The sequence below is a fragment of the Mobula birostris genome, chromosome 1 (genome assembly GCF_030028105.1).
Source record: "Mobula birostris isolate sMobBir1 chromosome 1, sMobBir1.hap1, whole genome shotgun sequence".
NCBI classification, from domain to species: Eukaryota; Metazoa; Chordata; class Chondrichthyes; order Myliobatiformes; family Myliobatidae; genus Mobula; species Mobula birostris.
The window spans coordinates 157,826,096-157,851,421 of NC_092370.1; the positions used below are offsets into that span (position 1 = coordinate 157,826,096).

At 42.3% G+C, this 25,326-nt stretch overlaps 1 protein-coding gene across 6 annotated transcripts in view; it reads left to right on the forward strand.

Annotated features, from left to right (window-relative positions):
- LOC140201120 (regulator of microtubule dynamics protein 3-like) overlaps positions 1-25,326 on the forward strand; it is an 88,584-nt gene that overhangs the window by 57,960 nt on the left and 5,298 nt on the right. For all 6 annotated transcript variants that reach the window (XM_072264740.1, XM_072264748.1, XM_072264775.1 and 3 more), the window contains 3 exons: positions 7,399-7,606; positions 11,731-11,833; positions 22,718-22,778. In XM_072264740.1, coding sequence (XP_072120841.1) covers positions 7,399-7,606; positions 11,731-11,833; positions 22,718-22,778 — 372 coding nt within the window. The remainder of the gene's footprint in view (positions 1-7,398; positions 7,607-11,730; positions 11,834-22,717; positions 22,779-25,326) is intronic.

Below are 25,326 nucleotides of genomic sequence, written 5' to 3' on the forward strand. Positions count from 1 at the left end.
GCTTTCCCACAATTATAGCATACGACCCCAGGAGACTTCCTACCAAACTGCTTCCTGTCTTCCTTATCCTTCTCACTAGTCCCCGGCTTACTTTCTGGCTTTTCCGGCGGACTATCTCCACCCTCTTGACTACCCTTCTGGTAGCTGTTACTCGGGGTAAACTTTGCTTTGTGTGTTAACGCATACTTATCCGCTAACTTAGCAGTCATGGCTAAGGTTTCTGCCTCTTTCTCATCTAGATAGGGCCTCATACCTTCAGGGACACAATCTTTAAATTGCTCGATCAGTATTAGCTGTAGCAGTCTGTCATAATTCCCAGTGATCCCTTTCGAGGCGCACCAACGCTCACAATACATCTGCATCTCACGGGCAAACTCTAAATATGTGTGGCCCCACTGCTTCCTCACATTCTGGAACCTTTGCCGGTACGCCTCCGGGACCAACTCATAAATCCTGAGTATAGCCTCTTTCACCACATCATACCTCTGGGCATCTTCTGCTGACAACGCCGAGTAAGCTTGTTGAGCCTTCCCCTTAAGTACGCTCTGAAGTAAAACAGCCCACTTATCCCTCGGCCAGTCCTGACTTGCAGCGACTTTTTCAAAATGTAGAAAGTACCGATCAACATCGGCCTCCTCAAATAGGGGAACCAACCTAACCTCCTGGGTCGCCCTGAACCCTCCACCTTGGTTCGGCATTTGGCCCCTCTCTAGCGTCATCCTTAACTTCTCCAGCTCAAACTCCCTTTCCTTCTCTCTTTCTTCCCATTCTAACTGCTGTACTCTCTCTTCCTGTTCTAACTGCTTTACTCGGAACTCGTGCTCAAGTCTTAATTTTTCCATCTGCAGCTGCACTGCTTCTCCACCAGATTTGCTCATAGACACCACCTCCAGCTCCCTGTGGGGAAACACACCTTTAGATACATAATACTCAATGATAGCTCTGTGCATCTCCGCTCTCCTCATTGTTGGCTTCCCCTTAAAAAGATTCAACCGTTTTGCAACAGTCGCCAATTCTGATTTCCTGGCATTCTCTAATGCCTCCAAGGTCGGCGCCTTTAGAAATTCCTCAATCTCCATTTCTGCTGTTTGCCCTTTTTTTTTCTTTGGGGAATTTTAACCCAATCAATTTACCCAGTCCCAATTTTGGCTTTCAAAATCCCGGACGAGCCCCCACTTATGTTATGTACCCCGTAACTGGGTTGCCAAACCAGCAGAAATGGAACGCTCGGAGTCTGTGATTACTAGGAACTAATAAAGTTTTATTAAAGAAATAAGTAATACAGTACACTAATCGTAAGGATATAAATGTAACAGGTTAGCAATGATATTATAGACATATACACAGAACTGGGGTAATAGGAATCAACCAATCTCTATTGCAGCCTAGTGGTAAAATGATCAATCTTAAGTGAAACAGAGTTCAGTTCAGTTTAGTGCCGTTCGAAGTAGTCGCTGTTGTTGTACCGTTGGGGAGAGAGAGAGTGAGAGATGCAGTTGGTTTCAGGCAGACCTTTTGATGGCTTCTAATCCCGCTGTGGTCACCGACTGTGACCCCTCTGTTCCGGATATGATCATTCTTCCGCGGTGAACCTGGCACCCAGGCAAGGGCGGACACACTCCCCAGGTTCCCACCGATCGTACCTTTCTACCCTGTGAGCGTCTGATCGGTTCCTGCAAACCGATCCTCCACACTACCACCAACTTGTGGAGGCACACTGCTCTTTCCAGGGTCTCGTGGCGTGTCTTGTGCCTTAGCAAACCTGCTCTTTTTATCCCCCTGCTGGGGTATCACCTGTCCATCAAACTTCAAACAGTTCAAGTTCAAAGCAACTGGTCTGTCAATATCTGAATTGTGTTTCTTCCTGGTTAATCTCGCTCTTCTCTCTTAATAGCATTTTGAATGTTTCTCCATTGTCTTCCATTATCTCTCTCATTGACATCATCTGTCTGGTAGCTCTGCTTGGTGTCACACATGATAATTTAAATAACATATATAGACAATTTCAAAAAAATGATGCATGATAGTGACATTTTGTGATGATTTCCATGATCAGCAGCCCAAAATCTTTGTTGTATAGTGTTTTCAGAAGGTCTTAAAAGGTGCCACACATGACGCTGCCAAACAAGATAAAGAGCCCATGGTATTACAAGAAAAGAACTAGTATGGATAGAAGGTTGGCTGACTAGCAATACCAGACCGTGATGCAATCACATCACAACAATTATAGATGTAATGCTGTGAAAAAAGAGGGCTTTCCATGGTTGGCTGCTGGTAACTAGTTGTGTTCTGCAGGGGTCAGTTTGAGGTTAGCTACTTTTCAGGTTTTATGTTAATAATCCAGCTGATGGAATTGAAGGGTTTGAGGCTAAGATACGAGGGGTGATTGATAAGTTTGTGGCCTAAGGTAGAAGGAGTCAATTTTAAAAAACCTAGCACATTTATTTTTCAACATAGTTCCCTCCTACATTTACACACTTAGTCCAGCGGTTGTGGAGCATACGGATCTTGGACCTCCAAAAAGTGTCCCCAGCAGGGGTGATTGATAAGTTCGTGGCTTAAGGTAGAAGGAGATGAGTTACACAGCTCTTACACGCACATGCAGTTCAAGTCTGAGTGATTATGCAGAAAGTTTGAAGTTAATAACTCATCTCCTTCTCCCTTCAACCTTCTGTCGAATATTGAAAGCACCAAATAGTTTGAGAGTCTAAACCATAGGTCACAGCCTCAAAATAGAAGGATGTCCTTTTGGAACAGAAATGATACGGAATTTCTTTAGCTAGAGTATTGTGAATCTTAGAGATTCATTGCCCCAGATGTCTGTAGAAACCATGTGATTTGGTATATTTAAAGTGGAGGTTTATAAGTTATTAATTAGTAAGGGTGTCAAAGATTAGGGATAAGATAGGGGAATGGGGTTGAGGGGGAAAATAAATCAGCTGCTGTTGAATAGTGGAGCAGACTCGGGCCGAATGCCTAATGTTGCTCCAGTGGTTAATAGTCTTATGATCTTAACAGCAGATCAATGTAATTCTGTAACCTAAAATTATTCTCTTGGTGTTATCTTCAAACTTAATTATAGCTCCTGCATCCACATCCAAATCTGTAAGAGTCCCATCTTGACCCCAATGAGCCTCTACTGGTCACATATTTTCAATCGTACAACCTGTTTCTTATTACTAAGTCAATGTTGGATCCAGTTTGCGAAATTGCCTTGGATTTCATCAGTCCTCACTTATTGATCGAGTCTTCCATATAGTACCTTGTCAATGGCCTTACTAAATTTTACATTGACTACATAATCCTCTTCAATTTACTTTATACTTTATTGTCGCCAAACAATTGATACTAGAACGTACAATCATCACAGCGATATTTGATTCTGCGCTTCCCGCTCCCTGGATTACAAATTGATAGTAAATATTAAAAATTTAAATTATAAATCATAAATAGAAAGTAGAAAAATGGAAAGTAAGGTAGTGCAAAAAGACCAAGAGGCAGGTCTGGATACTTGGAGGGTACGGCCCAGATCCGGGTCAGGATCCTTTCAGCAGTCTTATCACAGTTGGAAAGAAGCTGTTCCCAAATCTGGCCATACGAGTCTTCAAGCTCCTGAGCCTTCTCCCGGAGGGAAGAGGGACAAAAAGCGTGTTGGCAGGAGGGGGTCGTGTCTTTGATTATCCTGGCAGCACTGCTCCGACAGCGTGCAGTGTAAAGTGAGTCCAAGGACGGAAGATTGGTTTGTGTGATGTGCTGTGCCGTGTTCACAATCTTCTATAGCTTCTTTCAGTCTTGGACAGGACAACTTCCATACCAGGTTGTGATGCACCCTAGAAGAATGCTTTCTACGGTGCATCTATAAAAATTAGTGAGGGTTTTAGGGGACAGGCCAAATTTCTTTAGTTTTCTCAGGAAGTAAAGGTGCTGGTGGGCCTCCTTGGCAGTGAACTCTGCTTGGGTGGACCAAGTCAGGTCATTCGTGATATTGACCCCAAGGAACTTAAAGCTTTTGACCTGTTCCACTTGCGCACCACCGATGTAAAATTGGGTCGTGCGGTCTGCTACTCCTTCTGAAGTCAACAACCAATTCCTTCGACTTGCTGATGTTGAGGGATAGGTTATTGTCTTTGCATCATGCCACCAGGTTCTTAATTTCCCCTCCGTACTCAAACTCATCATTACCTGAGATACAGCCTACAATTGTTGTGTCATCAGCAAACTTATATTGAGTTTGATGGAAACTTGGCTACACAATCATGCGTGTACAGTGAGTACAGCAGGGGACTGAGTACACAGCCTTGTGGGGCATCGGTGCTCAGAGTGGTTATAGAGGAGAGCTTGTCCCGTATTTTTACAGCCTGGGTCCTGTCTGAGAGGAAGTTGAAGATCCAGCTGCAGATCTGAGTGCTAAGGCCCAAGTTCCAGAGCTTAGGAATCAGTTTATTTGGAATGATGGTATTAAAGGCAGAGCTGTAGACAATGAAAAGGAGCCTTATGTATGCATCTTTATTCTCCAGGTGTTCTAAGGAGGAATGTAGGGCCAGGGAGATGGCATCTGCTGTTGACCTGTTGTTCCGGTAGGCGAATTGCAAAGCCAAGGTTTATTTTGCTAAGTCAAGGTTAGTCAACAGAATTTTTCAGCAGCAAGGCCATGTCAACTACTATTGATCAACCCCTGCCTTTCAAAGTGTAGATTAATTCTTTTGCTCAGATTTTTTTTTCAATAATTTAGCTATCAGAAAAACTTCCCAGCTAAGTGCTGTGAAATCATTGCAGTATGTCTTTTCTGGTAGGCTCCCTGCAGGGTTGGCAAACAGCTGTTTTGCAACATCTATCCTCCAACTTCTGTCTGATTTCATAGGTAACTTCAAAACTGAGATGTGTTTGGCTGCCCTTAATCTTAAGATAGAATTTGATTGTGTTAGTCACCAAAGGGGCCACATACGACATCAGTAAGGAGATCATAGGGATGATCCCTATTGGATGGACTTATTATACATTGCATTACATCAATGTGATGTGGTTGCATCATGGTCTGCTATGGAAATATCAACGCCCAGTAATAGAACAGTCTGCAGAAAGTGGTGGATATAGTGCAGTCCATCACGGCAACATATTCCTCATGATTGAGCACATTTACAAGTCTACCACAAGAAAACAACATCCATCATCATGGACCCCCATTCTCCAGGCCATGCTCTGTTCTTTCTACTACCAATGGGCAGGAGGCACAGGAGCCTGGATCCCACTCCACCATTACTTTACAACCATCAGGCTACTGAACTGGTGTGGATTACTTTACCTACCTCAACTCTGAATGGAGCCCATAACCTACTGACTCACTTTCAAGGACTGTACAACTCATATTTTCAGTATTTTTTTGCACAGTTAGTCTTTGACACATTGGTTGTTTATCAGTCTTTGTTTATGTATAGTTTTTCATTAATTCTATTTTTTTTTGTAAATATCTACAATAAAGATGTCAGGGGCAAGTTTTTTTTTACATAGAGGGTGGTGACTGCATGGAATGGGCTGCCGGCAACGGTGGTGGAGGTGGATACGATAGGGTCTTTTAAGAGCCTCCTGGATAGGTACATGGAGCTTAGAATAATAGAGGTCTATAGGTAACCCTAGGTAATTTCTAAAATAAGTACATGTTCGGCACAGCATCGTGGGCTGAAGGGCCTTTATTGTGCTGTGGGTTTTCTATGTCTATATTTCTAATAAAATGAATCTACTTTAGTAAAGCAACACACATCAAAGTTGCTGGTGAATGCAGCAGGCCAAGCAGCATCTGTAAGAAGAGGTGCAGTCGACGTTTCAGGCCGAGACCCTTCGTCAGGACTAACTGAAGGAAGAGTGAGTAAGGGATTTGAAAGTTGGAGGGGGAGGGGGAGATCCAAAATGATAGGAGAAGACAGGAGGGGGAGGGATGGAGCCAAGAGCTGGACAGGTGATTGGCAAAAGGGGATACGAGAGGATCATGGGACAGGAGGTCCGGGAAGAAAGACAAGGGGGGGGGGACCCAGAGGATGGGCAAGAGGTATATTCAGAGGGACAGAGGGAGAAAAAGGAGAGTGAGAGAAAGAATGTGTGCATAAAAATAAGTAACAGATGGGGTACGAGGGGGAGGTGGGGCCTAGTGGAAGTTAGAGAAGTCGATGTTCATGCCATCAGGTTGGAGGCTACCCAGACGGACTATAAGGTGTTGTTCCTCCAACCTGAGTGAGGCCTGAAACGTCGACTGCACCTCTTCCTACAGATGCTGCTTGGCCTGCTGCGTTCACCAGCAACTTTGATGTGTGTTGCTTGAATTTCCAGCATCTGCAGAATTCCTGTTGTTTGCGTTTAAATTCTACTTTAATAAATTTACTTTGACTTTGTTAAGAAGCCAATTATCTCAGCCATAGGGCATTGATGCAAGTTTTTCATGGGGTGGTGTTTTAGCCACAATTCTATTCAGTTGATCGATTAATGATGTTAAAATCACCCTGGGGACAAAAGTGAAACTATTTGCAAATCAGATCATCGGACAATACAGCCATCCATTTCCACATGAAATCTGGCATCTAGATTTGAAATAAGTCAAACAAATGCAATGGATGTTATAGGTGTGAAACTCTGTTCTATTGTAATTGCCTCCTGATTCACCAAGGGGCTGTGCTCCATCTAGACAGCATGCCAGAGTGTAAAGGGTAATGGAAACAACACCTGAATCTAGGATGAAGCAGATTCTCTGGATCTGCACATCTTTTACTGCCTAGGCTGCCACTTCTTCGAAGTTGCTAAACTGTGAATGCATTGTGTACTACTCAGAGGTAGAGCAACAACTCATCAAGGGTTGTTGCACCACCTCTCTGGCCCCTAGTTAAAGAGTCCTGTGGGATAATGATGATCTCCTGTTTGGAGATAATTTTACTCGTGTTTGCTATTGTGTTAGTTACTATCACAGGTTCTACTGTTTCCTTTGAATTTACTTCTGCTTTGTTATTCATGTCATATTACTCTTGTTTCAAATTTTGAATACCATTGGAAGGAGGAGTAGCATAGACCTTATCTTGAGGCAGCATGGTAGTGTAGTGGTTAGCACAACTCTCTTCAATGCCAGTGATCAAGGTTCAATTCCCATCACTGCCTATTAAGAGTTTGTGCATTCTTCACATGTCCGTATGGGTTTCCTCTCACAGTCCAAAAACGTACCAGTTAGTAGATTAATTGATTGTTGTAAATGTCCCATGATTAGGCTAGGGCTAAATTGGGGATGCTGGTCAGCATGACTTACAGGGCCAGAAGGTCCTATTCCGTGTTGTATCTCAATCAATCAATCAATAAATAAATAAATAAATAAATAGGAAGAATTGGCACATTTACTCTATAGTTCATATTCGTTCTCTCCAGGTATACTACAGCTAATGGAGATTCTGATTATGAATATGGTAAAGCAGCAGATGAACAAGCTAACCAAAAAGATCCATCTGATCCAAGACTATCTTCTAAAAAGGTGGATGAATTCTTTCAACTTTTAAGTATTACAGATAGCTTACATGAAGGCTCAAATATGGACAAGGCAAAAGGATTTAAGATGCTCTTGAAAAAGAAATCCACAGTAAGTATTTTTACCTTACCTTCAAATTTGCATACTCAACTGGTCAATCCCAATTTTTCCTCTTTGACCAGAAAGATTGCCCATTCTGGTCCTGTCTGGTTGATAATTATAGTCACTTTATATTTATGACTGAATTCTCCTGCTCAATAATCAATCAAATAGTGCTGAAACACAATTATGAATTAAATTGTCATCTGTAATGGAGGCACACTTCTGGCAAATGGATTAAATAGTGACTGGGATTGAGAATGACTTTTTCTTAATGTTTAATCTCGCTATGGCCCTGTGTTCAATTACAATGCATTGCTGGTTGCTATTATAAGAATATGCAAGTTAATGTAGCCATTCATCTTGTGCCCTTTCTAACAATCAGTCCCAGGTGAGAAAATGAGCAACTATTACTCTTAACAGTATTAGCAAAGCAGATTTGGAACTGTATTCTAAGAAAATAATTTGCTTTGTACTGAAGTTGAATTTTACCATTATTTGGGTAAGCTGTATAAGACCGTAGTTTGTGGTTCAGTTTGTAATTGAATTAATCTTGATGGGATTGCTATCTATCTTGCAACGAGACACGTGTAATGCCCATGAACAACTATGTTCTGATTGTCTTGATTGATGGTGACATAAAATTTATAACATACTGAGAATGAGGGTGAGTAGGATAAAGGAGTTTGGATAAGGTAATTGGGAAAAAAATTACATAGATCTGTTACCTTTTTCTCTGTTTCTATGGAGGATATATACCGAATTCTTGATTGGAATGTTGCTGCATGTTTTATGTAAACTATTTAAAATGTAGTTGTCTTTCTCTTTTTCATTTACACCTCAGAAGGTGTTGCCTTTTGTTTTTACATAGTTCAGAACATGGAAGAAGTCCTCTGGTTTCTTCTTTTTCCAGATTGTTATGTCTTAAACACAGAACTGTTGCACTATTAGTGATGGTTTATTTCAATTTTACCCCGCCTAATTTCTTTCATCAATTTGTAGTTGAAGTAATTGGATAGTGATTTGTTTGATTCCCAGCTGATTTTTCTAGTTCTTTTATACAGTAGATGTACAATATTTGGTATTAATTCGATTCTTCAGTTGTAGACACTGTCTTCCAATTATCTGACTGAGAGGATGAGTGGGATATCTGTTGGAGATTTCTGGCTTGTGCAAGACGTCATGCTAGACTTCTAACAAACTGCCTAAAGATAAAGATTAGCTTTACATGTCACATGTACGTCGAAACATACAGTGAACTGTGTCATTTGCATCAAAAACTAACACAATCTAAGATGTGCTGGGTCAGTCTGCAAGTGTTGCCATTTATAGCATGCCCATAACTTACTAACGCCTATGCCTTTGGAATGTGGCAAGAAACTGGAGAACCTAGAGAAACCCCACATAGTCATAGGGAGAATGTACAAGCTCATTACAGACAGGTGGGAATTGAACCCCAGCCTCTAGCACTAAGGTGTTACATTAGCTGCTATGCTACTGTGTCATCCACAGACTGTGCTCCATTTGTAATGCTTCGGATTTCATTACTTGGTTGGTTGTCAGCGTCAGACTACAACATGATCCATCCTGATCGTAGTGTCTCTGTAGTGTGATTCATGCACTTATGTTGATGTGCATGTTTCTTGTTGCTTTTTGTCATGTGTTTAGTTCTAAAATGTGGGAGGACAATGTATCATAACTGTTTGTTACCTCTGTACACCAAAATCATAAAACAGCCTAAAGTTCCAGTTGCTTGTCACCGTAATCCTCCCTCATAGTTCCACTTTTATCTCTCAACAACATATAAACGAAGCTCAGTGGAGACTGGGGGGGGGGGGGGAAACAACAATCCTCTTCAAATTAAGTACTTAAACTCACTTTTTGTTCAATGATTGCAGATCTTTATTGCTGCTATCTTATAAATTTGCTATTTACTGATCTATTTTCTAGCTTCAATCAACTCTCTCTCGCGTGCTCTCTTGCTCTTGTGCTCTCGCTCTCTCTAGAACGTTGACTGTTTCCAGTACATTCTACTTCCAACATCTCTGGCTCCATCATCTGAGCACTGGTGATCTCTAGGGCTGCATGTTCAGTTTGTAGATTGGTGTAAACACAATAGCCTGAGTCTCACAGTGAACAACACTAAAGAGATGATTGTGGACTCCAGGAAGGTGCAGGCTGACCACTCCGTACTGCACATCAGCGGCTTCTCCGTGGACAGAGTGAGGAGCATGAAGTTTATTTACGTGCATATTACTGTCAAAGGCCGGCTAGTGGCGTAGTGGCATCAGCGCCGGATTTTGGAGTGAAAACTCCCGAGCTTGAATCCGGCCGGCTCTCTTGCACGCTTTCTATCTGTACTGGGTTGAGCATTGAGCTAGCAACTCGGCCTCATAAAAATAAGAAAACCTGCTTTAAAAAAAAAACATCGTCATGACAGCGTCCCGATGACTTCACTCGGAGTTAAGGACTTCCTTCATATTACTGTCGATCTCGCCTGATCCCTAACACTACCTCTTTTGCCAAAAGAGCACAGTAGTGCCCCCACTCTCCTGAGGAGACTGAGGCAAGCAAGGCTCTTTGCCCCCCCGCCCCCCCCCCCCCAATTCTCACAACATCTGATCAGAGCACAATGGAGAGGACCCTGACCAGCTAAATCACCGTCTGGTATGGAAATTGTAATGTATCAGATCACAAGACCTTGCAGCAGATAATAAGTACTACTGAAAACATAGTTAGGTTTTCTCCCCTCCACCCCCCATTCAGCACATACACTCAATAGCCACTTTATTAGGTTCAAGAGTCAAACCCGTCCTGGTTTTCTGCTGCTGTAGCCCATCTTTAAGCAGACTTCTTAACACTCTGCTACCATCCAATACACATGTATACCCCTGTCTGAATGTCCTGCCACCTTTTACTCCCCAACTCACTAACATACTCTTATCCTGCACTGGGTATTTCTCATCTTTTATTGCTGCTGTTTCACATATTTATATGATTGCTTGTTTTATTATATAGTGGCAGTTGCATTACATAAAGTGCAAGGTGCATTCTTGTGTCATCTTGTCAATCTTCAGGCTATGCCACACAAGGAGTTGTGCTCAAATTATCTGGTGACTGTATGTGCTGGATCATAGCAATTTGTGCTCTGTGTTTTGCACCTTGACCCCAGAGGGGCGATGTTTCATTTAGCTGTATACATGTGTATGATTGAATGGTAGTATACTTAAACTTGAACTTGTTAATTCATATTTGTGTTAACTGTAGTTTATTTTGATAAATGTAAGCTAAACTTCAGTACCCCAAGGAATATAAATTAATGGGAAATGGTAATTTACACTCAGTGGCCACTTCATTAGGTAGAGAAGGTATTGAATAAAATAGCCACTGAGTGTACTTCTGTATGTGTGTGCTCTTCTGCCTCTGTCGCCCATCCACTTCAAGTTAGATATGTTGTGTGTTTAGAGATGTTCTTCTGCGTGCCACTGTTGTATAGTGTGGTTATTTGATTTCTGTTGCCTTCCTGTCCACCTTAAGCCAGTATGGCCATTCTCCTCTGACCACTCTCATTAACAAAATTCTTTTGCTGACAGAACGGGAACTCACTATATGTTTTTTGTTTCTCGCACCATTCTCTGTAAACTCTATAGAGACTATTGTGTGTGAAAACCCCAGGAGATCACCAGTTTCCAAGAAACCACCTCTGGCACCAACAATCATTCCACACTCAAAGTCACTTAGATCACATTTCTTCCCCATTCTGATGTTTGCTCTCAACAACAACTGAACTTCTTGACCATGTCTGCATACTTTTATGCATTGAGTTGCTGCTACATGATTGGCTGATTAAATATTTGCGTTACCAGACAGGTGTACCTAATAAAGTGTCATTTCTTGCAAGGTGGTTAGACTGTTGGCTGTCTTTAATTAAGCTCCTGCTTTTCTCTGACTTAGTTAACAACTGAAACCCACTGAATGGTGGTCTGGATCTAAAAATCTGTCAATACAGTACAAGATCATTATGATTGGTCAATAACATTCTTTAGAGCAAAAGAATTAGTTCTATTCTCTAGCAGCTAAATTTGATTTCAAATGTGTTATTGAAAAAAATTAAATATACTTTTTTGTATTTACAGTACAATATGAAGCCAAATTTCTGTTGGCGACTGGCTCGAGCCTACTTTGACATGGAAGAGATGTCCATAAATGAAAGTGAGAAGATATCCTATTTAGATCTAGGTAAGTTATTTGGCTGATACTGCATCTTGTTTAAGGGACATTACGAAGCTGCCTTGGGTAATTCAGCTGACTTTAAACAAACATAGTATCTGAGCTATATCTTGTTATCAGGACAAATTGAGCCTGGGGAACCTAGGAAGATCATTATCTGAGCATGCGAGAAGCTCATGGACAAATTTGGTCAAAACATGCCTGAGCAAGGACCTGGACCCATTGCAACTTGCCTACAGCCACAGCAGGTCTACAGGGAACATGATCTTCTGGTCCTCCACTCAGCCTTGGACCAGTTAGACAGCAACAATACCTACGTTAGGCTGCTGTTTGTCAATTAATACCATTAACCCCTCAGTACTAATCAACAAGCTTCAAAACCTGGGCTTCTGTAGCTGCCATTACAGCTGGATTCTAGTTAGTGTTGATTGGTAATAACATCATCTTGCTGACAGTCAACACAGGTACACTTAAAAGATGCCTTCTTAGCCCACTGCTCTACTCTCTACAGCCACTACTGTGTGGCCAGACACAGCTCAAGTAAATTTAGCAATGTAACCACTGTTGTTAGCAGAATTTTAGCTGGTGATGAGGCATACAAGAGCAAGATAGATCAGCTGGTTGAGTGGTGTCACAACAACCTTGTACTCTTAAGGAACAAGGAATTAATTGTGAACTATTAATTAATTGTGGAGTAGGTAGGAGAGCACACACCTATCCTCATTGAGGGGTCAGTGGTGGAAAGAGTGAGCAGCTTCAAGTTCCTGGGCACCAACAGCTCGGAGGATCCATACTGGACCCAATATATTGATGTAATCAAGAAGAAGGCACGGCAGTGGCTATATATAATTGCAAGTTTGGTATGTTACTAAATACTAGCAAATTTTTACAGGTGCATTCTGAATGGGTGCATCACCACCTGCTATGAAGGCTTCAATGTGCAGAAATGAAAAAGCCTGCGAAGGGTTTTAGACTCAGCCACCTCCATCATGGGCACAACCCTCCTCACCATTGAGGATATCATTGAAAGGCGATGCCTCAAGGTGGCATCAATCATTAAGGACGCTCACCACCAAGACATGCATTCTTCTCATTACTACCATCGGGGAGGAGGTACAAGAACCTGAAGACCCACACTCAAAAGTTTTTTAGTAGCAGCTCCTTCCCCTCTGCCATCAGATTTCTGAAATGTCCATGAATCCATTTACACTACGTTGCTATTCCTCTTTTTCACTACACTATTTATTTTTATTGTAACTTACAGTAATTTCTGTCTTATACTGTACTGCTGCTACAAAACAAATTTCTTGAAATATATCAGTGATAATAAATCTGATTCTGAAACATGGTCAGTGCATCTTCAGAGATGGGTAATGGCAAAGCTGTAATTCTACTCAATTTACACTATATGCAATGTTTTGTTTAAGTAGTGAAACAAAAGTGAGACAAACTTAATTAAGAGAACCATTTTTCCATTTGTATTTGTTCCAGTTTGTCAGTTTTATTCCTATTCCTATTACTATTCCTTGTGATGCCACGTGATGGGAATAAAATGTTGTTTTAAACTTATGATTAATTTTGTCATCATGTGGAGTGCTTCTTGGGTCCAGTGAAGGGGGAAGAGTAAGCTTTGGTTGTCAAATCCAAGAAGCTGTTGATTGCGCCTGTGAAATTGTCTGTTCTTACCAGGCCGGCTGGTGGTGCAATGACATTGGCGCCGGACCCGGGAGCAGAGGTTCCCGAGTTCGAAACCAGTTGGGTCCATTCCCGAGTTCGCTTTCCATCCGTGCCGGGTTGAGTGTCGAGATCACAACTCGACCTCGTAAGATAAAAGCGAAAAATACTGAGAAAATGTCTGTGTGAGGAGTGGCGCGCCACACAGTCTCTCTCTCGCTCTGCACCTTGTAAAAAGCCATGAAAAAGACATAATCATGGACGCATGCACACGCACAGACTCGCATGCACGCAGGCACATGCCAAAAAAAAAGAAATTGTCTTTTCTTCTCATGTAGAACAAATTATTCTTCAAAAAAGTAACTTACCTTAGTATAAATGACCTTCAGTATTATTATTTGTGCTTCTGTGTACTTTCGCTCATCTACATGCTGTGAGATGAATAGAACTGAGAAGTACATTACAAAGAGGTTAGAGACACAGGAGACTGCAGATATTGGAATCTAGATCAAGCTGCTGGAAGAACACAGATCAAGCAGCATCTATAGAGACAAGGGGATGATTGAGATTTCAGATTGGGATAGAGTATATAAAGAAAAAGACCTCAAGGCATAGGAGCAGAGGATCAGATGGGCTCTTAAGCCCATCGTGTCTGCATCACCATCTGATCATGGCTGATTTATTTTTCCTACCAACCCTATTCTTCTGCCTTTTCTCTGTAACCTTTGATGCCCTTACTAATTCAAGAATCTAATGGCTAGTGCAGTGGATTCTGGTTAATTGAGACACATCGGGAGCAGTGCATCCTGGCTCCAATTAGCTGAAGTTTCATAGAAATAGTTAAAAGGTATACATAAAAAAGACAAGCTACATTTTACAAGGTGTTATTGGATGAACTCGATGCCGCTTACAGAGACATACTTCTTCATGCTGATGTTCGGTGGCTAAGTCGCGGCAAAGTGCTGCAACAATTTGTTGACTTGCTGCCTGAGATAAAGACTTTTCTGTCGACAAGAAATGATGAGCACGAGGAACTGTTAGATGATGCATGGCTACTGGATTTAGGGTTTCTGACAGACCTAACGACTAAATTAAACGCACCTAACAACAAGCTCATGGGAAAGGACCGACACCTGCGCCACATGATAAGTGCAGTAAATGCGTTTAAGGCCAAGCTCGGTATTTGGATTTCAAATTTAAAGAACGGGAGGCTGACACACTTTCCCAACTTGGAGAAAATGTTGCAAGCCATCAAGGAAAAAAATGCTTTTCACCCTGAGCAGTACTGTGCTTACCTAAACAAACTGGTAATAGAGTTGGATCAGCGTTTTGGGGAGTTAAACGTCATGAAAGATATTGCTGCATTTATTTCAAACCCATTTCTGCCGATCAATATCGAACAGATAGCAGCGGAATTCCAGCAAGTATTTGGTGTGCCAAGTGATATTGAAATGGAAATAATTGATTTGCAAAATGAATCGCGCTTAAAGCAAGATCAAGGGACGGTGACTTTTGGGGGCTTGTCAGCAGGGAGAAGTTTCCTCATCTCACCACATTTGCACTAAAAGTTAGTGCCTACTTCAGGTCAACTTATCTGTGTGAAGTTGCATTTTCACAGATGAAAATTATTAAATCCAAGTACAGGAGTTGCCTTACTGACAGACACCTCACAGACTGTCTCACACTGGCTATCTGTAGTTATGAGCCAAATTTCAGGGAACTAGCAGAAAGTATTCAGCCCCAGTCATCACACTGAGCACAACAGTCAATTTTTGTTCATTTATTTTTCGTGTTGAAATAAAATTAAATAGTGAAACTTAGAATTAAAGATGTGAAGTATTGTAATATTCTTAAGGACAGCTATGGCCTGTTTGATATGCTAGTTACAGTGTTTTCTTGGCTGAATTAATTTGAAAGTTTGATAAAAGCATTTTATGTAATTCAAATACAATTAGCCCAAATAAAAGGCCTCAAGTTCGAAGTACAACCTGAGCTGTTTTTTCTCTAAACGATTTAGTAGGTCGATCTTGCCTTTCACTAAGGCCAAGGTAGGGGATCTTGGGCTTAAAAAGATTGGCGACCACTCGTGTGGTCAGTCAGAGGCTTTTTGCCAGGGCTGAAATGGCTGCCACAAGAGGGCACAGGTTTAAGGTGCTTTGGAGTAGGTACAGAGGAGATGTCAGGGGTAAGTTTTTTACGTAGAAAGTGGTGAGTGCCTGGAATGGGCTGCCAACAACAGTGGTGGAGGCGGATACAATAGGGTCTTTTAAGAGACTTTTGGATAGGTACATGGAGTTTAGAAAAATAGAGGGCTATGGGTAACCCTAGTAACTTCTAAGGTAGGGACATGTTTGGCATAACTTTGTGGGCCGAAGGGCCTGTATTGTGCTGTAGGGTTTCTATGTTTCTGTGAAAGAAATTTTGCAAGATTCAAGGCTTTGTGATTTGCTTGAGAGAATGCCTGTGATTTATTTATTTAAGTGAATGAATGATCGTATGGAGAAAGTGCTTGGAAAGCTGAAAAGTCTGAAGGTACATAAGTCACCTGGACCAGATGGACTACACCCCATGTTTTTGAAATGGGTATCTAAAGAAATTGTGGAGCCAATATTAAAGATCTTTCAAGAACTACTAGATTCTGGAATGTTTTCAGAGAACTGGAAAATTGCAAATGTCCCTCCACTCTTTAGTAAGGGAGGGAGGGAAACAAAAGATATAAGCCAGTTAGCCTGACTCCAGTGGTTGGAAAGATATTAGAGTTCATTATTAAGTTCATTATTCAGCGTACTTGGAAGCGCATGCTAAGTAGGGCAAAATCAGTTTGGTTTCCTTAAGGGGAAGTCTTGGCTGCCAAATCTGTTGGAATTCTTTGAGGAAATAACAGGCAGGGTAGGTAAAGCAGAGTTACTTGGATTTTCTAAAGGTGACAAAGTGCTGCATGTGAGACTGCTAAACAAGATAAGAGCCCAAGGTATTACAGGAAAAATACTAGCATGTTCAGAAGATTGGCTGACAGGCAGGAGGCAGAGAGTGAGAATAAAGGGAACCTTTTCTGGTTGGCTGCTAGTGACAGTGCCAGTCATGTTCCATAGGGGTCAGTGTTGGGACTGTTCCTTTTCACATATGAATTGATGGCTTTGTGACCAAGTTTGTGAATGATGCAAAGATTGGTGGAGGGGCAGGTAGTGTTGAGGAAGCAGGGATTCTGTAAAAGTTCTTGGACCAATTAGGAGACTGGGCAAAGAAGTGGCAGATGGTATAGAGTGTAAGGAAGTTTATGGTCAAGCACTTTGATAGAACGAATAAAGGCATAGAATATTCTTTTCAAGGGGAAGTAAATTCAGAAACCAGAGGTGCAAAGGGACTTAAGAATTCTAGTTCAAAGTACATTTAGTATCTAAATATGTATACATTATACAACCTTGAGATTCATATCTTTGCAGGCAGCCACAAGACAAAGAAACCCAAAGGAACCCATTAAAAAAATCAGACCGCAAACACCCAGGAAAAATGAACAAATCAGGGAAACAATAAAAGTAAACAAATAGCTTTCAGAATAAAAGTGAGTCTGTAGACACAAAGCCTGGAGCATACCTCAGTTCAGAACAGAGCCGAGTAAGCGTCACAGAGCCTGGAGCACGTCACAGCCTCTGTCTCAGTTAGTGCAGAACTGAGTAAATATCGAAGAACTTTCAGGCATGGAACCCAGAGCAGGCCTCAGACTCAGCTTCAGGTCAGCACAGAGCTGAGTAAATATCACAGAGCAGCAAGCAGAATCGGCCTGACCCATGCCTCTTGTCCTGACACCCTGCCTTTTCAGTCCAACTAGCCTAGCGTTTAAATTGTCCAAACATCAGGTTGTTTCTCACACTACGACCCGGGCCCTGTCACATCGATAAGCTTTCGGCTTGGACCCCAGCATCACTTTTTGACCCATTCCCAACCTTTCCAAATTGGCCTTGCGTTTAGATTGATTAAACCTTGCTCTTGGTTTAGGTGGACGGGCCTCGAATCTGCCTCTCTTCCATTCTGTCTTTGCTGGACAGAGAGGACACGGGGAGAATGTTTCCAATTGTGCTAGGACCAGAAGGCACAGCCTCAAAATACAAAGATATGAGATGAGGATTTTTTTTTTAAGCCAGAGGGTGGTGAATCTCTGTAACTCATTGCCATAGATGGCTGTGGAGGCCAGGTTATGGGGTATATTTATGGTGGAAGTTGTTAAGTTCTTGATTAGTAAGGGCGTCAGAAATTACCGGTTGAAGTCAGGAGAGTGAGGTTGAGAGGGATAATAAAGCAGCCATGATAGAATGGTTGTGTGATATGTGTGACACAAGAAGGAAATTAAAGAAAAATAAAAACACAGCAGAGGGAAGAACAGAATACAGGAAAATCAACAAGGAAATCAGGAGAGAAATGAAGGAAGCAAAGCAAAGATGGATAGCTGAACAATGTGCGGACATTGGAGACAGTCTCTCCAACAACAACACAAAGGAGGCATTCCAACTGGTGAAAGATCTTACCAAAGAAAAACAAGCCAAAGTTAACACCATCCAAGACAAAAATGGCAGAAGTCTCACAGAAGGAAAGGAAATAATGGAAAGGTGGACAGAGTACTATTCAGAACTGTGCAACTACCAGAACAAAGGGGATCCAAGCGTGCTGAATGTGCAGAAATTTTCCAATGAGGAAGACTATCCAATCATGCATGAAGAAGTTGAAGCTGCAATACGATCACTGAAGTGCGGGAAGTCAGCAGGAGTTGACAACATCCCTACTGAACTGCTGAAGCATGGAAGAGAGGCCACGATAGACAGGCTTACCACCATCTGCAATAAGATCTGGCAGACAGGTGAATGGCCCACACCTTGGACTCAGTTGCTGATCACTGTGCTTCCCAAGAAAGGCAATCTCCAACTTTGCCAGAATTACCGTACCATCAGTTTGATAAACTATCTAAGCAAGGTAATGCTCAGAATTATCTTGAACAGACTGAGTCCTCAGGCAGAAGGCAATTGCTGAGGAACAAGCAGGCTTCCATAAGGGCAGAAGCACCACTGAGCAGATTTTCAACCTCCGCACCCTTTGTGAGAAACACCTTCAGCACCAGAGAGTGTTCTACCACATCTTCATAGACTTCAAGAAGGCGTTTGACGGAGTCTGGCATGATGCCTTATGGGCCACCATGAAGAAATTCAACATGAGGCAGAAGCTGATTGTATGTACGCCAAGGCAACCAGTGCAGTACTCGCTCAGGGCACCATCGGAGAGTGGTTCCATACCTCTGTAGGAGTCCATCAGGGCTGCCTCCTCTCCCCCACTCTCTTCAACATCTTCCTGGAACGAATCAAGAGTGTTGCTCTTGAAGATCATGTGGGCACAGTCAGCATCAGAGGGAGGAACATCACAAACCTAAGATTTGCTGACGACATTGATGGACTTGCAGAAAAAGAGGACGAACTGGCCAACCTGGTCAGCCATCTTGACAGAGCCTCCATAAAGTTTGGAATGGAAATAAGTGCCAAGAAAACCAAGCTCATGGCAAATGCCAACGGTGGCATCACAACAGACATCTTAGCCCATGGTCAGAAACTTGAGACAGTGCAGCAGTTCAGATACCTGGGGGTAATCATCAGTGATGAAGGATCAAGACCAGAAGTCCTGGCAAGAACTGCACAGAAAATGACGGCACTATCCAAACTCAAGACAATATGGAGGGACAGCAATATCACCATGAAGTACAAGATCAGACTCCTGTGTGCATTGGTATTCTCCATCTTCCTGTATGCTTGTGAGACATGGACCCTCACAGCAGAGCTACAGAGGAAGATACAGGCATTGGAAATGAGATGCTATCGCAACACCTTGGGCATCTCAAACTTGGACCACATCACAAATGAGCAGGTCCGCAAGACCATCCAGCACCACATTGGCCCTCATGAAGACCTTCTCACAATGGTGAAAAGAAAGCTGAGATGGTATAGCCACGTAACAAGATCCAGTGCCCTTGCAAAGACTGTTCTACAAGGAACTATGGAGGGGAAAAGAAGGAGAGGTAGACAGAGGAAAAGATGGATGGACAACATTAAAGAATGGACAGGAAAGAATGGACATTGCAGTGACGCAGGCTCTGGCACACATCTGCGACAGATGGAACAGACTGGTGCAAAGCTTGTCATGATGGCGCCCCGACGACTCCACCAGGAGTTAAGGGCTCAAGGAAGGAAGGAAGGATAGATTGGTGTAGACTCGATGGGAAGAAAGACCTAATTCTGCTCCAAGCAACACACAAAATGCTAGAGGAACTCGGCAGGCCAGGCAGCATCTATGGAAAGAAGTACAATCATTGTTTCAGGCCGAAATGTCAAATGTACTTTTTTCTATAGATGCTGCCTAGCCTGTTGAGTTCCTCCAGCATTTTGTGTATGTTGCTCGGATTTCTAGCACCTGCAGATTTTCTCTTGTTTTGAATTCTGCTCCTAGATCTTAATGGTTTTATTTCCTAGCAGAGACTATTGAAGTTCAGATTCAGAAGTTTAATACTTGGAATGGAAATTTTCTCTGTCCGGCCTGAGAATGGATCTCTGAAAGTGAATGGGCTACTCCAAATGTGCATTTACAGTATATAACTATAATATATTTTACCCATTGAATTGTTATTTTTTATTACATTTGTATTTGTACACCAGCTTTCAGGGTTTTTTTTTGGGTTCATCGCATACAAGAGCAAGAAATAAAGGCGGGATAGGCTATTCATCTTTCTTGCTTACTTCACCATCATTAAAGTACTGCCTCTTACTCTATCTCAGTGCGTTTTCCAGCTCTAAGCGTATATACCTTGACTCCCTTAAAATACAGGATCTTTCAGTCTCAGTCTTGAATATACTCAGCAACTGAGTACCATGGCACTTTTAGGTAGAAACTTCCAAAGCTCTCCACTCCGTGGGTGAAGGAAGTTCTTCTCATCTACCTAGAATGGCCAGCCCCTTATATTGAGATTGCTGCAATTGGTTCTCAATAATCCAGTCAGGCCAAACATCTCTCCATCTACCCTGCTAAGCCTTGAGATAATGTTATATGTTTCAATGAGATTACCTCTCATTCTTCTATAATTGAATATTTAGCTTCAGTCTGATCAATCCTTCATGTGACAAACCCACATCTTGAGATAAGTCTGATGGAACTTTTCTGCACTTCCCCTAAGGCAAGTATATCCTTCCTTGAGTAGGGAGACCAGCATTGCACACAATATTCCAGATGCATTCTTGTCAAAACGCTATATTATTAGAGCGGTACATTTCTACTTTTGTATTGAAATCTTCTTGCAATAAAGGACATATTATTGTTTGCCTTCCTGAATGTATGCTTCACTATGTTAACTTTAAGTGATTCACATACAAAGACAACCATGTCCCTCTGAACAGCAAACCAAAATCTCTTTGCTTCTCCTATCCCTTTGGTCTGTCATCATGAGGAAAATATTTTGATATATCATTCTCAAAACAAAGTGAATGGATTTGAGAACTGACCTCTTTTTCTTTGCTGTCACCTGATCTGCAATCAATTGCCAACTTGTGTAATAATGTTACTTCCAATTTTCACACAAAATGCTGGAGGAGCTCAGCAGGCCAGGCAACATCTATGGAAAAGAGTAAACAGTTGACTTTTCGGGTTGAGACCCTACATCAGGACTGGAAATAAAGATGAGAAGTTAGAGCAAGGAAGTCAGCTTTCTCTATTCTCTCTCTGTGTTACCTAGATATGTATGCTTTGCAATCTGGTTCTATCTTCCCATAATCTCTCCCTTCAGTAGTTCCATTTATCACCTTTCAGACTCTTTTTCATGCCCTGTCACCCGCCTAACTCCATTTGCCCATCATCCACCACTTAACTTGGTTCCACCAATCACCTACCAGTTCTTGTATAATCCTTCTTTCTCAGCTCTTTATATTGGCTATCACCCAAAATATCAACCATCCATTTGCTTCTGCAGATGCTGTTTGACCCACTGAGTTTTTTTTTCTGTTTTTAGTAAATTTCACACATGGGGCACGGCAGAGTCATCTGCATGCCCACTGTGCTCCAAGCGAGGGACTCTGGAGCACATCCTCAGTGGCTGTGCAAGGGCACTTGGTGAGGGATGGTACAGGTGGAGACATGATCAGGTCCTGAAGACCATCGCTGAAGCCGTCAGTGCAGGAGTTGAGTGGGCGAAGCGATCCCGACCCTCCAAGCAGACCATTGCCTTTGTCAGAGCTGGGGAGCAGCCAATACCTGCCAAAAGAACATCTGCAGGCATTCTGACTTCTGCAAGGGACTGGCAGCTGTTGGTGGACCTCGAAGGGCAGCTGAAGTTCCCCAACCATATCGCAGCCACCACCTTGCGACCAGACATTGTCCTAGTGTCTGAGTCTACTAAGCAAGTGGTGCTGCTGGAGCTGACAGTCCCATGGGAAGATAGCTTGGAGGAGGCCTTTGAAAGGAAGCTCTCCAAGTACGCAGGACTGGTCAGCAACTGTTAGCAGGCTGAATGGAGAGCAAGGTGTCTCCCAGTGGAGGTTGGTTGTAGGGGATTCATAGCCCGTTCTTTAGTTAGGGCCTTCAGCATTTTGGGCATCGAGGGAGAGAGGAAGAGGAGAGCCATCCGCAGTACCACCGATGCGGCAGAGAGCGCCTCAAGATGGCTGTGGCTCAAAAGAGGGGAGCCATGGGGTCATAATTAGCTAGCCATCTGGACACAAGCTGGGGTCTGATCCGCCCCGGCTGGGTCACCTGGAGGAGGTTGTATGATGTTGAAAGACTCAAAACACCCGATGATTCCAGGAACATCACTGAAGATGTGTCCAGAAGCATCAATAGATGTATGTACACAGCAGGTTTGAAGAAAATCCTATTGAATCCCACCTTCGCTGTTGTCAGTTGTGAGGGAATCTTGGGTTGGTTAATTTAAAGTTTCACACTTTTAAGAACAATATGAGATTGCTTTTCAACTCTTTGAGAACATTATTTTAATATAATGTTCAATCTTACTGAAACAAAGATTTAGATTTTTGTATTGAAAACTCATAATTTATGTCAAATTGTTATTTGTATGAATGATTCACTTTTGGATGTAGCCCTGAAATTTGTCAAATTCAAGGAATTTAGCAATGATGAATTCAGCTTGTGGAGTGCTCACTTTCCATCTGATAAATGTCTGTCTTGTTATTTTTCATTCAGGAAAAGAAGCAGCAAAATCTGGTCTTCAGCTGGATGATTCAAGTGCAGAATGCCACAAGTGGTATGTACAAAACTCTCCATACTGGAAACAGGAATATTCACTGCATGTAAATCAGAATAGAATATTTTTTTCTTTAGGATTCAAAAAAAAATCTTAATTCAATGGAATGTAAATATTACAAGTTCTGTAGAGACTGCAGATTTTCAATTGTTCAGGTTTTTAGAATCTTTTGTAGGAAAGACCAGCAGATAGGAAAGTGATGAGGTATAGGATCAGTTAGGAACATAGAAATATAGAAAACCTACAGCACAATACAGGCCCTTTGGCCCACAAAGTTGTGCTGAACATGTCCCTACCTTAGAAATTATTAGGCTTACCCATAGCCCTCTATTTTCCTAAGCTCCATGTACCTACCCAAAAGTCTCTTAAAAGACCCTATCGTATTCGCCTCCACCACCATTGCCAGTAGCCCATTCCACGCACTTACCACTCTCTTACCCCTGACATCTCCTCTGTACCTACTCCCCAGCATCTTAAACCTATGTCCTCTTGTGTCAACCATTTCAGCCCTGGGAAAAAGCCTCTGACTATCCACACAATCAATGCCTCTCATCATCTTATACACCTCTTTCAGGTCACTTCTCATCCTCCGTTACTCCAAGGAGAAAAGGAGGAGTTCACTCAACCTGTTTTCATAAAGCATGCTCCCCAATCCAGGCAACATCCTTGTAAATCTCCTCTGCACCCTTTCTATTCTTCCACATCCTTCCTGTAGTGAGGTGGCCAGAAGTGAGCACAGTACTCCAAGTGGTGTCTGACCAGGGTCCTATATAGCTGCAACATTACCTCTCAGCTCCTAAATTCAATTCCACGATTGATGAAAGCCAATACACCATATGCCTTCTTAACCACAGAGTCAACCTGCGCAGCTGTTTTGAGCATCCTGTGGACTCGGACCCCAAGATCCCTCTGATCCTCCACACTGCCAAGAGTCTTACCATTAATACTATATTCTGCCATCTTAATTGACCTACCAAAATGAACCACTTCACACTTATCTGGGTTGAACTCCATTTGCCACTTCTCAGCCCAGTTTTGCATCCTATCAATGTTCCGCTGTAACCTCTGACAGCCCTCCACACTATCCACAACACCTCAAACCTTTGTGTCATCAGCAAATTTATTAATCCATCCCTCTACTTCCTCATCCAGTTCACTTATAAAAATCACGAAGCGTAAGGGTCCCAAAACAGATCCCTGAGGCACACCACTGGTCACCGACCTCCATGCAGAAAATGACCTGTCTACAACCTTGAAATTTTATTGAATATAGTGCTGATCTGAGGGGCCACAGAGTTACTTGTGTCCTTATGCCAGGTTTAGACCATAAGACTGTAAGATATAGGAGTGGATTTGAGCCATTTGGCCCATTAAGTCTTCTCCACCATTCCATCATGGTTGATCCAATTTTCCTCTTAGCCCCAATCTCCTGCCTTCTCCCTTTATCCCTTCATGCCTTGACCAGTTAAGAATCTATCAGCCTCTGTCTTAAATATACACAAAAATTTGTACTCCCAGCTGCCTGTGGCAAAGAATTCCACAGATTCACTACTCTCTGCCCAAAGAAATTCCTTCTCATCTCTGTTCGAAAAGGATGCCCCTCTATTCTGAAGCTGTGTCTTCTGGTCTTAGACTCTCCCACTATAGAAAACATCTTCTCCATTTCCACTCAATCAAGGCCTTTCACCATTCGATAGGTTTTAATTAGGTCACCCCTCATTCTTCAGAATTCTAGTGAATACAGGCCCAGAGCCATCAAACACTCTTCATATGACAATCCATTCAATCCTGGAATCATCTTTGTGAACCTCCTTTGTACCCTCCCCAATTTCAGCACATCCCTAAGATAAGGGGCCCAAAATTGTTCACAATACTCCATGTGAGGCCTCACCAGTGCTTCATAAAGTCTTAACATTACATCTTGCATTGTATTCTAGTCCTCTTGAAATGAATGCTAACATAGCATTTGCCTTCCTCACCACAGACTCAACCTGCAAATTAACCTTTCAGGAATCCTGCACAAGGACTCCCAAGTCCCTTTGCACCTCAGTTTTTGTACTTGCTCTCCATTTAGAAAATAATCCACCCTTTCATTACTTCTATAAATTTCATGACCATGCAATATCCAACACCGTATTCCATCTGCCACTTCTTTGCCCATTCTCCTATTCTAAGTCCTACTGTAGCCTCTGTACTTCCTCAAAACTACCTTCCCCTCCTCCTATCTTCATATCATCTGCAAACTTTGCAACAAAACAATCAATCCATCATCCAAATCATTGACATATAATACTGCTGGTCATGGGCAGCCAACCAGAAAAGGCTCCCTTTATTCCCACTCTTTGGCATCTGCCAATCAGCCACTACTTTATCCATGCTAGAATTTTTCCTGTAATTTCATGGGCTCACAGCCTCGTGTGGTACCTTGTCAAAGGTCTTCTGAAAATCCAAGTACACACTAACCGATTCTCCATTGTCTATCCTGCTTGTTATTTCTTCAAAGAAGTCGTAACAGATTTGTCAGACAAGATTTTCCTTGGAGGAAACC